This window comes from Pseudorasbora parva, chromosome 19 (genome assembly GCF_024679245.1).
Source record: "Pseudorasbora parva isolate DD20220531a chromosome 19, ASM2467924v1, whole genome shotgun sequence".
Classification (NCBI taxonomy): Eukaryota; Metazoa; Chordata; class Actinopteri; order Cypriniformes; family Gobionidae; genus Pseudorasbora; species Pseudorasbora parva.
Genome location: NC_090190.1, coordinates 16,194,943 through 16,209,609, shown reverse-complemented (window position 1 = coordinate 16,209,609; position 14,667 = coordinate 16,194,943). Strand labels below are relative to the sequence as shown.

The 14,667-nt window shown below is 35.2% G+C and overlaps 1 protein-coding gene across 8 annotated transcripts; it reads left to right on the top strand.

Annotated features, from left to right (window-relative positions):
* Window positions 1-1,311: 1,311 nt before the first annotated feature.
* On the top strand, window positions 1,312-10,812 carry tmem268 (transmembrane protein 268). 8 transcript variants are annotated; one of them, XM_067425744.1, is made up of 11 exons: window positions 1,313-1,942; window positions 2,035-2,086; window positions 2,349-2,399; window positions 3,747-3,882; window positions 4,116-4,322; window positions 4,420-4,527; window positions 6,007-6,165; window positions 6,294-6,404; window positions 8,688-8,777; window positions 9,394-9,606; window positions 10,484-10,812. In XM_067425744.1, the coding sequence occupies exons 4-11, from the start codon at window positions 3,796-3,798 to the stop codon at window positions 10,646-10,648; spliced, it is 1,140 nt and encodes a 379-aa protein (XP_067281845.1). In that variant the 5' UTR covers window positions 1,313-1,942; window positions 2,035-2,086; window positions 2,349-2,399; window positions 3,747-3,795; the 3' UTR covers window positions 10,649-10,812. The 8 variants fall into 8 exon arrangements, with proteins under 8 accessions (XP_067281847.1, XP_067281845.1, XP_067281846.1 ...); XM_067425745.1 differs by having other exon boundaries at window positions 2,313-2,399; XM_067425743.1 differs by having other exon boundaries at window positions 2,308-2,399.
* The last annotated feature ends 3,855 nt before the right edge of the window (window positions 10,813-14,667 follow it).

Genomic DNA, 14,667 nt, shown 5'->3' with positions numbered 1-14,667 from the left:
TAAACGTCTTTTTTAAATGTAATATTATTGCATTGTCATACATCGTTTTGATTATGTGTACTTGTCTAACAAGGGCTGGAGGATCCATTATTTGTTGGTTCATTGCGATTCGGTGTCAGACTCAGACATGTATGGGCCAGGGCTCGCAAAGCCCAACGTCCCGGGGCTATTTGTTTTCCAGACGGGCTACCAAACCGGAAGCCCGTCGTCAAGCCAGTGAATCTCAAATAGTGAAATAATATTACTTTCCTGATCTTGATCTGTGATTGACTTTCAAAACTATCCCTCCCTCATGTAAACTGACAGGGGCATAGATATGACAGGGGAGCTGCAGCTCATTAAATATGCAAATCTTATCCAATCCTAGTGTGGCACAGACATCAAAACCCAGCATTCAGGAGAGAGCCTCAAAAACAGTATAGAAAATGTAATGTAAAAACCACACGAACGTCATTAGTTGATCTCAGACAACAGTATAAAAACATAAAAAAGCCAGTTCATGAAACCTTTAATGCTGAAGTTGAAATTCGCACACATAAATCATTGTAACACAAATTATCATATATTTTCTATTATATAAATTTAAATACATACATACACTGACTTACCTAATGTCTCCTAGAATGTTACTTCTTCATATTACTAAAATGTATTACTTTATTTGAATTAAAACTGATTTCTAATAGAAAAATTACTTAGCCTATTTTTCACCTTGTACATTGTTTAAATTTTAATCAACTTGAAAATATTATAGAATCATTTCATAATCATTATTCTTACACACATAAATGTAAGCTCATGTACATCAGTACACCTGATGTCCTGTGCACATTTAGATGCATTTTTCAACTAAGCCTGTTGGTGGCCTAAGTGTGCTGCCAATTTTTTTTTCATGACCAGCCATTACTTATAATGTACATGAGATGTATTGTACAATTTTTTTTTCTTCCAAATTTTAGGGATTTATATTTTATTTACACATGCACCGCACCGGAATGGCAGTGTGGGACAAGTTGTCACATGTTTTACTCTATTGCATATTTTGTTTATTTTCAGGCCTTAAAGTATTGGTTGAAATAAATGCATGCATACATACATAAATACATACATACTTCAACTGTAATAGCCCCTAATGATATAGCAGGGTATGTTTTTGCACAAAACGGGGTAAGTTGTCAAAAAAAAGTAAAGAAGTCTAGAATCTGAACAATAGTGTTCACTTAACCAAAAGTTATTACAAAAATATGATGATTTAAAATTTTAGTTTAGAAATATCTTAAAAATATACACAAAAAAAATATTCTTATTTAGCACAGCTCTGAACCAGGTGTATAAAAAACACTGCAAGAGAACAGTGGACCTTGACTCAAAACCTGTTTTGTTTGTTTTCTATAAACTCATTGACCAGTACCATTTTGGCAACAAATACATGTGAAAACATTGTGTCATGTGTTTCTCTTTCGCTCATCACACTTTATTCAAGCAAAAGCACACATTTCAGCATTGGTCTGTGAAATTGTGTGTGCATTCCTGCAGTCATGTGTTCAGACTGAGCTGAGTCACAAGCTGAGAGAAAAAGAAAAGACAGAAAGTAGAGATAGAGGAAGAGCACTAAAGGGGAGGGTTTAAAATCAGTTTTGCATCCACATAAAGAGGAAGACACACTCACAGAGTGAAAGAGAAAGAGAGCACTTACGAGGCTACAAGATTGTAATCATACTGGGGAAATTAAGAAAAGGAACAAATTGATATGAAAAGCTAAATAAATGAGGGTTAAAACAGAGGGAGGAGTCTTACAAGAAAAAGAACAGAGGCTGTGGCAACAGCAGGCATGACTGAGAAGAAACAGAGGCAGACACAATGAAGAGATGGACTTGCTGTCGCATGCACAATCTGTTCTTCAGCAGTAAACCGTGTTTGCTGTATTAGATAACGACCAAGGGTGAGTGAGAATGAGATGGAGGGATTATTTTCAGGGTAATCTATATTTACACACATGCTGCATAATATCTATGTGTCTTTATATTTTATCAGCTTGGAGCAGTCAGCTGCAGTGGAGTCAGCTTGAACGCTATTGTGTTTACAGGTTTGTTGAAACTTTCTTGATTTGTGTTCCCTGGGTCACAATGGTAAAACATTAACAGCTCTCTGAAACAGTATCTTTATAATGTATGCATAAAACACTTATTGCGATCCCTTACAATAACTTAAATTCTGTGAAACTGGTTAAAAAATGCTGTTTGTTTTCTTTAACGTTGAGAAACCCTAATTTCTTCCTTACTTTCTTGTATACGAAACTCTAAAAAGAGAAGTTGATGGCAAGATTGGTGTTTCCTGTTCTTAATCAGGCAGTGCACTGTGCTGAAAGCATCGACTGAAACAAGCTTTCTTGACTAAAGGTTTGTCATCATGCTCAATCTCATTTTTTGGCCGCTTTTTGAAGTTTAAACACTCCTTTGAGTCTCCTTTCTGAGTGATCTCATTTAAATAAGCTATTTATAATTATGAAACTACAGAATACATTTACACAGCAGTAAATGTAAATTTAGCTTTTCTTATGTTACATTATATGTCACATATGTTTGTGGTGCTTGTTAAGGCAAGAATCACTATTATTACTGCTCAATCTACTGTACTTACTTTACTATGAAGAAGAAAATAAAGCAATATTGTGGCCACTAAAGTCAGCATGGCATAAAAATTCACCTTATCTATTGTCTATTGTAAATGCTAAAGATCTTATTGTGAACAATTCATGGACAAGTTTTATTTTCAATTTGACTTTGTAATGTTTCATCTAAATGTCATATCTGGACCTTTCTGTGAAAATGACTGGTGACATATGCAGGTCTTCTCCAATCGTTTAAAGGGATAGTTAACCCAAAAATGAAAATTAGCCAATGATTTACTCACCCTCAAGTCATCCTAGGTGTATATGTCTTTCTTCTTTTAGACGAATATAATAGTTATATTAAACATGTCAGTAAATGCTTTCTGTTTTGACTTATAAAAGTGCATCTATCCATCATAAAAGGGCTCCACACAGTTTTGGGTTAATAAAAGTAAGAAAAATGTCCACATTTTAAACTTTACAATCTGTAATCTCTTACATCTGCTAACTGTCGTATGCACCTTCACGAGAGACTGGCGTTCCAGACGTAGGACGCAGGCGTAGCATACGTTTTGGTGACGAATGTCGAAGCGCAGAGGATAGAGCAAAACAAAACATGGTTCATATTCTCCCCGGAATGTCCATACGTCATGCGCTGGAACGCCAGTCTCTTGTGAACACGCATGCGACAGTAAGTTAGAGATTACAGTTTATAAAGTTTTAAATATGGATTTTTTTTTTTTTTTTTACACAAAAGCATTGTTTAGCTTCAGAAGGCCTTTATTATTACTCTGATTGTATTCGTCTGAAAGAAGAATGTCATATACACCTAGGACGACTTGAAGGTGAGTAGATCATGGGCTAATTTTAAATCCAGCAAGCTCACGATCATCTCCATTTTTGCTCTTTTTAAATTTTGACATTTTTATCCTTTATATACTCTTAAAAATAAATGTTATCCATTGAAATTGATGGTTCCATGAAGAAGGTTAATTTAAGTTCTTTTAAGGACTGTTCACTGAAAGGTTCTTTGAGGAACCAAAATTGGTTCTACCCCCCTTTTGGAACCTTTATTTTTAGGAGTGTGCAACGTGCTGTGAGAAAGTGTTAATATTTTGGTGCATGTGTTTTGTAGCAGGTTCTGACAGTCTCCGTCACCATGGAGGAGAGGGAGAGGCAGTGTAATGGAGAGGAAAGAAGTGATGTTGGATCTCCCAGAGGACAGTCAGCCACGGCAGGAGAGGGAAGCAGAGCGTCCACATGGAGGAATGGTACTTTCCTCTCTCTGACTATCCAATTTCAGTAATAAAACTTAAATCATCAAACACCAGTGTGACTGCAGTGTGGTTTTTACCGCCTGGTTTATTGCCCTGAAGACACAATGGTACCGAAATGCTTGTAATGCTCTAATGACTCATAACATGTCATACTGTATTATTCTGTAAAACCACAGGAATTAGAAATATGTTGTAAATACATCACTTTTATTTTCAATTCTTAATAGGTCATTTCAATCCAGCACAAATTTTTCCTGACAACAAAAGACACAGTCATATTAAAGACTGGATTTCAGATTCAAACTGTTGAATTAACCTCACTGGATGTCTTTCTGTCAGGTCAGTGTGTGGCATCTGTGCCCACTTCTTCTTGGTTCACTCCCACGTTTGACTTTTCACACTGCAGGACTCTTTTGGAAACCAATGGCTTTCAGGCTAGTACATTTCCAGCCTGCTTAACAATCGTTTATACACATTTCTAAATTAATCAACTTATTTACATGTTGTGTTTTGATGATAAATCCATTCCAGATTCCAACAGGAGACTTTGAGGGTCCACTGCATTTAGCATTGGACCATCCGTCTGTCAAACGATACCTACTTTTCAATTCAAATGCTTTTAATTTCATCATGGCACCGGTAAGGAATCCCTTTCTAAATCTCTGCTGTTCACACACATTCCAGCCCTGAACAAAATCAACAGGACTATGGGTGAAACTCACAGAACCTGTTAATGGAGGCCCGGTTCATATTTCACTCCAAAATCAAAAGAAAAACAGCGTTATTAGAAACAATATTGTTCTTAAAGAAACTAAAGTCTTTTTAGAAACTTAAAAAATTAACAATTAGAAATCTAATATATACTGCTTGAAACAAAGATATATTAAGTTTTTATTAACAAAATTTCTTGTATTTTTGGATGTAGGCCTACCTATAATTTAAAGGAACACTCCATCGTTTTTTAAAAAAGGGCTTATTAAACTTCTTTCCTACATTAAGATATGTGGGCACATGCATTTTTGTCTCAGTGCATGCATTGTTTTAGTTTGGCAGGGTCGCCGCTAGTTTAGCTTAGCATAATAAATGGAATCCTATGTTGCCAGCAAGTATGTCCCGAGTAAAAAGGTTCAGCCCCCCCCCCCCCACCCCACCTAATGACTTCTTGTGGCCTGCATATTCACAACGAGTATAAAAATAGCGATGAGCTGTAAATGTATACAATGTTTAGATGAGATCTTTCTATCCCCCCATCTGAGGCATAACAAAAGTAGGTTTTTTTATGTGTATAATTGATTTATTTATTATTTTATATATCATCTGTTTACTCTATGTCCCTCGTACCAAGTAAGTTGTTCTTTTGATTATTAAATTCAACTTTCAATATGTTGATGGATTGAATGTTAATTGTTGTTACTTGAAGATCTGATAAAAAAAAAAAAAAAAAAAAAAAAAACGTCCACACCAGCACGTTACTACTGTTCTGTTTATGATAAGCGTGCAGCAGATTTGTCATCTGTAGCTTTAAATGCTTGAGCGCTTTAAATTCATTTGGATTCTAATTGGCTCTCAATGTTTTTATTGTTCATCAGCTGGCAAAAATAATTAAAAGTGTCATTGGAGATGTGGACTTTCCTTCTCATAGAATTAGAACGATTAGCCTATTGAAACTTTATCATTATATCAGTAGTTATAGTTATTGTCCTTAATGTGAATATAGGCCTTTACAGTTTTATATTTAGTGTAATACATTAAATACTTTTTTTTGTGATAATCTAATAAGAATCATCAATGAAAATAATGGTAGGCCCAGATTATTTATGGTATGCAAACAATATTCGTTTTCTTTATGCAAATTTACATGATTTCTTGTATTTTTTTAATCTTTTCATTTAGGGACTATTTTCTTCCCTCCTACAGTACAACAAAACTAAAATTAACTAAGATAACATTTTGGATTCAGAAATCATGTTCCCCACCAGCTTGTCATTAACCTTCACCTTTCACCTTTCACAATAATGCATTCAATCATCCGACAGATAAAAGATAAAATAACCAGGCAGGAATTTGGAGGATCAGGTGACTTAAAGGAAATACAGGACCTTTATGTCTCTGTTGCAGTTTTTGTATCTGGTGCTGTGGTGCGCTGGGTACTCGACCCTTCACATATACCTTGAAGGCAGTACAGCGAACTTTTGGGTACTCTGTCTGTGTGTCAGTCTGGTGTCCATAATCCTCACCGCCGCCATCATCCTCATCTTCCACTACAGCAACAAAGAGGTGGGCTGTCACACGACTTCACTCTCTCTTTCTTGTTAGGTCTACTTAAGTCTTTTTTTAAATTTGATAAATAACCCTGTATTCTCTTTTAATGCAGATTAACAGGTGTTTGTGTGTATCTGTTTCAGATCAACATGAACACAGATGTGCGGTTGGTAGGGGTTAATGAGCACATGGTCAAACATGGGCTGCTTTTAGGAGTGGCCGACTGGGTGCATAAATGCAGAGGAAAACTGCAGGTAATTACTCCTGTTCTGTACTGCATACTGTATCTAGGCTAATGCTTCCTGCAAGTCTTTTCAGAATAATCATGAGAATCATCTTTAAGCTTTGACTTTTCACTTTGGGTGACATGTCGATTCAAGTTTTATGGTGGAAGGTAACAGTAAACGATCATCTGTGTTGATTGTGCTGTGTACTTTGTACACATTTTATGTGATAAAGCTTGCTAGAAAATATTACTAATTAACCAGTATAAGTAGCGTCTTGCTGACAAAACTACATTTCCCATCATCCTCTGTGGCGGCATTAGAAATTTAAAGCATTAAGGGAAATTAATGCATAAAATGGAATTTCTGTCATGAATTACTCACCCTCATGTCGTTTCCAACCCGTAAAACTTTCGTTGGTCCTCGGAACACAAATTAAGATATTTTTGATGATCAGATTCAGAATGATGATCAGTCCACATTCTGAGTTCACATTTTAGTCAGTAATATTAGACAGTTTTGATTTATATGATGTTTAATGTTGATGATTGTGTTGTTTTACATATGCATATGATTACATGCGATGCGATTGGGTTTTACTGCGTGTGTTTTGATCAGGTCATCAGCACTCCTGTAAATAACTGAAGCCTCCGCACCCCGATCGCCCCCATGTGGCCGTCCCAGGTGGCTCCCCGCCCCTCTGTGTTTTCTAATGGACGCGAGACACACTAAACAATCAAATTTAACTTCAAATATTTTTTTTCCCAAAGTTAGTTTATGTCATTGTAGGTAGTTAATATCACGATGATTTCGGGCTTTTGATATCGCGGCTGTACTTCCTGCTCTACACTGCGCAGACTCCAGTTCCGGAATCTGCACAGACTCGGTCCTAAGATGTCAGCACCGTGCAGGGCGTCTGAAAGCTTCAACTCTAGTTAGCGGAAACGGATGAAGTCGCATCGTCCATATTTTTTTACGGTCTATGGTTTTGATCAGGAGATTCAGTACTCATTCAGAAGATGCGTAATAGCGCCCCCCTAGTGTCTGACAGCGAAAACCCGGAAAATTTAGTTTTTGGCCAGGAAGCATTTTCTCACAAATAACAGAACATTCTGTGTTTGGCTGGGAAAGAGTTAATGCTATGAAGCGACGGAAATACTTTTTGTGCTAAAAAACAAAACAAAACAACGATAATGACTTTCTTCAACAATTTAAACTTCTTTTCTGTGTCAGTCTCCAATGCTGTGCACATTTTAAACATAGTGCAGCGCTTCTGGGTTTTCTGTCAGAACGCAGGCTTAGTATTGACCGACTCCTGCATCAGCACCACACACATGCATTGTGGTGCTCACCAGCTTCGGAGACTGACACAGAAGATAAGAAATTGTTGAAAAAAGTCATTAATGTTAGACGTGACTTGATTTTTTAATTAATTGGATAATTGGATCGTTGGTTTGCTATTGTTGTAATCTCATGATGTGAGTGACAGGTTGTTCCGCCTTTGTGCCAGTAAACTTCATCAGAGAAGAGATGCTGCTTTAAGTGGGAGGAAGTTATAAAGATTAAAGATTATGAGGATTATAAATAAAATGTGTACATTTATTTTCTTTATTTATTTTTAAGAATGATGTGCGTGGATAGAATATATGAATAAATACTGCAATATTCCATAAAAAATAAGAATGATCGGTTTTGCTTTTGTATTGACATTAAAGGGTTAGTTCAAGGCAACATTAAAATTCTGTCATCATTTACTCACCACATGTCATAATTGTGCCAGCATAATTTGGCCAGCACTCTTCAAAATATCTTCTTTTGTGTTCCACAGAAGAAAGTAAATGATTACAGAATATTAATTTTTGGGTGAAATAACCCTTTAAAATACAACACATTAAGCATCAAATACATTATGCATCAACTGCACAACTAACAGAATGTTGCTTTATTTGCACTAGCACTAAAAATGTTCCTGCTTTTATTTGGAAGGGAAAAATAAAGAAAAATTAAATTCACTTCAAATGAACACTGTTCCATTATGTTTTGACCAAAATTACATGAATGCATAACATTTTTATTACCATTTTTAAATTAGTAAGCAAGATTAGGTGGAAGTAGAGGTTAACAGTTAACTGTTTATTGGTGTGAGAGTAAAAGAGACTGTAAGCTGCACTGTTTAATCAGATAACTAAATATCTTCCGGAGTTGCATCCTTATCTTGTTTATTTTCTTCAGTAGTCTATCTATGTGATGGAATTGATAATGTATAATGTTATGAACAAACTTGTTAAACTGCTGTTTTCTTTCTGCCCCCAGCTCTTCTGTGTATATTGGGACTTGTCCCCGTGTCTGAGCTGTCTGGTGGAAGCGCTGGACGACATGAGTTTTGTCACAGATCAAGTACAGGTTGGCTTTTGTTCATTGCTTTATGTTGATGCTTTTTGGCTCTACAGAAAGTAATCAACACAAAAATATTATGGTACATCAAACAATTGTAGAGCAAAGATTAAATTCAAGTGTTGCAGAATAAATATTCACAAATGCTGTTATACTTTTGGGTTACACTTTTTTTTTAAGGTTTCATTGTTATAATGTAATTATATAATTAAGTACTGACTACATGTACTTACTATAGAGTTAGGGTTATGTTGAGGGTTAGTTGCATGCAATTATGCATAATTTACTGTTAAGGTAAGTACATGTAACATATGTAACAAGGACACTGTAAAATAAATTGTTACGCATTTTACTTGAAACAAACTAAAATATAAAAATTGTAAACTTATTTTATTTCAGCTAGTTGACAGCCAGGCAAACTACTAAAACTAAAACTGAAAAAAAAAAAAAAAAAAAAAACTAGATACATATATATTTTTTTCAATGTACTATAACTAATAAAATTGGCACAACACAAAAATTATGAAAACTAATTCAAAAAATTAATGAGTGATATTCTAATGATACTAAAATAACTCGCTGAAAGGATGAAATACTGTCACAATGTTCCCATTTTACTCTGCAGAACAAACTCAAGAAAAGAATGTCCCACCTAGTTCTAGTGACTGAGGTCAAGACCCTGGATCCCGAAGGTGAATTACCGGACCAGGAGGTTCCAGAAGAAGAGCGCCCCCTGCTGGTGGAGGGACGAGAGAGCAGTTCATCAACCAGCCAACGGGAAGACTCCAAACTCACAAAACACTTCAGCCTGAAGCCTGACGCCACTCTCGCAAATCAGGTGGGAAAAATAAATCATTCATATTTATTATATACTTTAAAAATCAATTAACATCATTATATTATTACCAGTGGCAGTTTGAAAGGGAATTAGGGAGAACATTTTAATTAACTTACAATTTTTCAATAGAAGATTATAGTGTTTACCACTTTTTAAATAGAGAATCATAGATATAGATATAAATATAAATTATCAATAATCTTTATAAACACCAACTGAGCAATTGTCAGTATAGAAAAATGATTGGGGCAAATCATGCAGGTCATCTGCATTTTAAGAGACTCCCTCTAACAATGTCTTTATTATTGGTTATTTAAAAAGGAAATATTACATAATTTGCATAACCATTCTGGTCAATTTATGCATCATAGGATAAATATAAAACTACTCTCTCATTTCTGCATTGATTCAAACGGGGTATGGGTTTAAATATATAAAAAAAAAAAAAAAACCTAATATAAAAAATTAATAAATAAAAAAGCTGGACAGTGACTTTCTAGAGCTGCCGTACAGCCAAAACAATCTTTGTTGCATTAATTTTCCATTATCACTAGAATAAAATATAAAGCTGCTTTAAACAATCTGTATTGTAAAACACTCTATATAAATGAAGGTGACCTGACCTAGTATATGATGAAAAAAATATATCTTTACTCATTCTCTGCAACTTTATTATTCTCATAAGTAAAAGCGTGGTTAAGTTGCCTTAGTATTAATTAGAAAACTATTATATTTAGAATATCATCACATATTATCATTAATGATGTGATAATGGGTGTTTCAGAATCCAGTTTCCCTCGCCTCCTCCTATGGATCACCATTGAGTATTGCGTTGAATCTAGCATTTAAAGTAAAAATGTGTAACTGTTTTCTTCAGGCTGTTGCTCACCAGCTCCTGATGACCTACAGTGCACTTTATGTCAGACTGCTAGTATCAAACAAGCTTCCTGTCCTTGCCCAGCGGCCTTCAGGTGCGGGGAAAAATCATTCCACTTCATCTCTGTGCCTGTGTGAGTATGTGGAGTTAAAGGTCCTGCAGTAGATGGAACAAGACAATCAAATCTCACATTAAAAAGTATTAGTCATCCATCTCTGTGGGGTGATTGTTTTGCTGTCAATTATGATATAGTCACACAGACTGTTCATGCTGCTCTTTTGAAGCTGTTATGATTTTATCTATGTATTGAAATATACTGTATATTTTTGTTTCTTGTCTTATTGTGGTTCTTTATATGATTTGGTTCACACCATGTTCTTACCGGGTGCAAAAGGAAGAAGAGACAATTTATTCCTTCCTCTTCCATGTCAAGGTTTCGTATTAACCAGCCAAACGGATAAACTAGCAGTCGCACTGCTACAAAATCACATAGTTTTGTATTTTATGTGTATTTTTTTTTATTACTGACTTTCTGCTCCACGTTCGTCAACATGGATTTTTCAAAATGATATTCAACCAGGAAAAATTATGGGTGATCAAGGGACTTGATTTTGTTGGTAACACTTTACAATGAGGTCTCGTGTTCAAATTAGTTAATTACATTAACATAAAAAATACTTATAGAGTATTTATTCATCTCGGTTAATGTTCATTTCAACATTCACTAATACAGTATTAAAGCCACAATATGTAACTTTTCGGCACTAGAGGGCGCTTATTCAAAACAAAGGCGTAGCTTGATGACGCCTGGATTTCCGCAGACGACTGCTTCCGCTTTTTCCAGTCATGCGCACGCAGCGTTGTTTTATCACATTAGATACATTATTTGAGTGTGCTGAAAGTTATAATGAAAGTATGAAAGTTATAATGCTACTTTGCGTTCGCTCAGCGGCTACTAATAGACACTTGTTGCACACTGCAGTGAGCTTGATCGATATTAGCCATGGTAAAACATGGTACTCGCGGTAAATCAAAACGAGATTTAAACAATAAGACTAACTGTGTTGAGCTATATAACAATGATTCGTTTTCTGTCGAAGAATGTATCCACCTGTTTAATTAAACACACAATATTATTAAAGGGTCCTTGGTGTTTCAATGGTTTCTACAAAATACCGGAAATCAAGGGTAACACGACTGTGATGTCATTGATAGGCGACTCACCGACACGGATTTAAACTCTGGATTCGTTCTTGGAAACATTTTGGATAATATAAGTACACAAGTCAACAAAAATGTACAACATTGTTCTAGTGGTTTTTGGATATTTGAATACAAAAATATGACATGTTAAAATAAAAAGAGCAATAAATACTGTAAGAAAGTGAATAACTAATGGAACGTTATTGTTAAGTGTTACCATTGATCGATCGATTGGGTAGTGAAAAGTGTCTCTATACGTAGTTGGAGGGGCGGGTTCTAGAAATAAGAGGAAGTGATGACTTAAGTTATTACATTTTGATGAAAAATTACAAAGACAAAATTAGTTTGATGCACTGATGAGCTTGAATTAAAGTAAATAGTCTTTGAGTTTTGATTTCATGTTTATTTTTATCTGAGATTTGCCCTAATCTTTTTTTTAAACTTTTTTTTTTAAAAGATGTTAATCATTAAATATCTTCAGAATGGCTGTGATTTTGCAGCATATTCTCTTTCAGTGTGGAAACCTGTCGTGCCTAGTTAGGGCTCTGAGTAAAGTGTGAGTCTTATGTAAGTCTCTGGTGAGGGGAGGACAGTGCAGAGAGGAGAGCCACTGTGGAAGAGATAGGAAATGACAGTAATGGTGTCAACATGAATCAACCAGCGAGCCAGTGAATCTACACTGGCACTGCACTGCTCAAAGCTTGGCACAAGTACATGGGTATGCGATGTTAACAGACAGAGCACAGAGCAGCTCATAACAGCACTGCACCGGGAGGGACGTGTACATCAGATGTAGCTGGCCAACAGAGGTTGTTAATCAGCCATGATGGAGCTGTGGAGGTGATAGGTGGGTGACACGGACGCAGTATGGGTGACACAAACACACGCCATGAGGGTCAGAGCAGAAGAGGCAAAACTGTGGCGGAAGACGACAGGCCTGCGGTGTTAAATGATTACTGAAATGATGGGTCTCTTTGGGAGGCTAAACGACCATCTGTGATCCTACCGACACAGTCTGGCTTGCTTCCTACTTCTAACTTGATTCATCCCTCTTCTCTCCCACCTCTTTCCATTTTGAATGAATCTGATGAAACCTGTCAAGAATGAATCCAGTTCATATTTCACCCCAAAATCAAAAGAAAGACTTAAGCAATAACATTTTAAAAACGAAGATGTACTACATGTTATTTAGTATTATTGATATGCTATTATACTGTTTATTTATACTTTGAATTAGTATTTATTTTTATATTTTCAGTTTTAATTTTAGTTTAAGTAATTTTGTTATGTACTTCTCTATTTAGGTTTTAGTCAATTTAGTACTTCAACTTAACTTATTTCAGTTGCCAATGTAACATTTTAAATTTACGCTTGTTTTTCCCTCCAATATTTTATATTATTTCAGCTTTTTTCGAGTAACAAAATTATTTGTAACTGTTTTAGTTAACAATAGCAGCAACACTGTTTTTAAAACCATTAATAATAATAATAATAATAATAATAATTAATAATAATGTATATAATAATATAATATAATAATAATGAAGAAAAATGTTAAAGAATAAATGTTAATGAATAAAGCTTAAAAACATAATTTTGGTCATAACAAAAAACAAATATATATATGAAAAGCTTAGTGATTATTTCCTTAACAAAAATGTTTTTACACTGTAAAAAATTATTTAGAAAAAAAGTTACCTGGTTGCCTTAAAATTTTATGTTCATTGAAATTAAAATTTTGAGTTAATACAATGAATTTTTTTTGAGATTAAACAACCTTTATTAAAATATTATTAAAAGATTTTGTAAGCATGTTGGGTAATTGTGTGTGTTTTATTTCTGATGACGCAGTAAAACATGCCAAATAGTGCTATTTTCATGATTAATCACATTTTTTATGTGGTTCAGATACAAAAATATTTTGAGTTTCTATTTATTAAACCATTTTCCTTCATTGTATCAACTAATTTTTTTAATTTCAATAAACTCAGAATTTTAAGGCAACCAGGTTACTTACTTTTTTAAGTTAAACCAACAAAAACCAACAGATTTTTTTTTACAGTGTAAATATATATATATCTTCATTATTTTTTATTTTATTTTTTACATTAAGCGGGTTGCCTCATGGTGGCCACCATTTTGAGATCACATGACCAACTGAATGCTACTCCTTTTTACTGCTGTTGCATGCTTTCTCTAATGGAATAAATAAATCCTGAATAAATTAATTGTAGCTGACTGCAAAAAGTACAATTGGCATTGATAACTGAAAACTTTTGCATAAAATTTGATTTTACATTATGCATCCACCCCACCAGGTGTCAGTATAAGGTCAGGACAACTGCCATATTGGTCAGTGTTGCCAGATTGGGATAGCCTGACAAGCCAGACCCACATCAAGATGTTTGGTCTGGAAACTCACCATTGATAGGGCTCAATGCGAGGGGCGGGATAAACGGTTGTCTTTCAAAATCCCTTGCGATAGGATAGCGCTACAACCAACCAGAGCAACGAAGGTGAAACAGAGCTTGTTGATAGATTAAACATTCCCGAATCCCATCCGCAAAACTCCGAACACATCTTCCCTTTTTAAGAATGACTTCAGTGCCGTTCTTTGTTATTTTCTCAGAGAAAAGCTTAACTCCAAGTCTTCCAGAGTCGCGGTCAAAGCTGATTCAAAAGACCGCCGTTCGCCAGTTTCTGTGTTTACTAGAAGCACGCAAACGCAACTCGGCCGTCGTCATTATGGCCCCGCCCACCAACTCTGTACACGATGTGATTGGCCCGGCAAGAGTCTGGCGATTACAGCTCAGAAGGGTATTGAGAGTTGCTAGATGACACTCGTACAAAGATTTGGAGTTAGTTTGGCGGTTTTCAAACATCAAAATTTCATAGCCAAATTGGTTAATGAACAACTCAAGTGCACTGCACATGTACTCCATAAAACCAGTCATGACGTTACTAACACATAGGCCCAAGCA

Excerpts from the sequence above, each read along its gene's own strand:
- tmem268 (XM_067425746.1), top strand. The coding sequence starts at position 3,796 with ATGGAGAGGAAAGAAGTGATGTTGGATCTCCCAGAGGACAGTCAGCCA. Across the intron at positions 3,883-4,115 it reads AGCGTCCACATGGAGGAATG|GTCATTTCAATCCAGCACAA; the intron begins GTACTTTCCTCT and ends AATTCTTAATAG. Across the intron at positions 6,166-6,293 it reads TCCACTACAGCAACAAAGAG|ATCAACATGAACACAGATGT; the intron begins GTGGGCTGTCAC and ends TATCTGTTTCAG.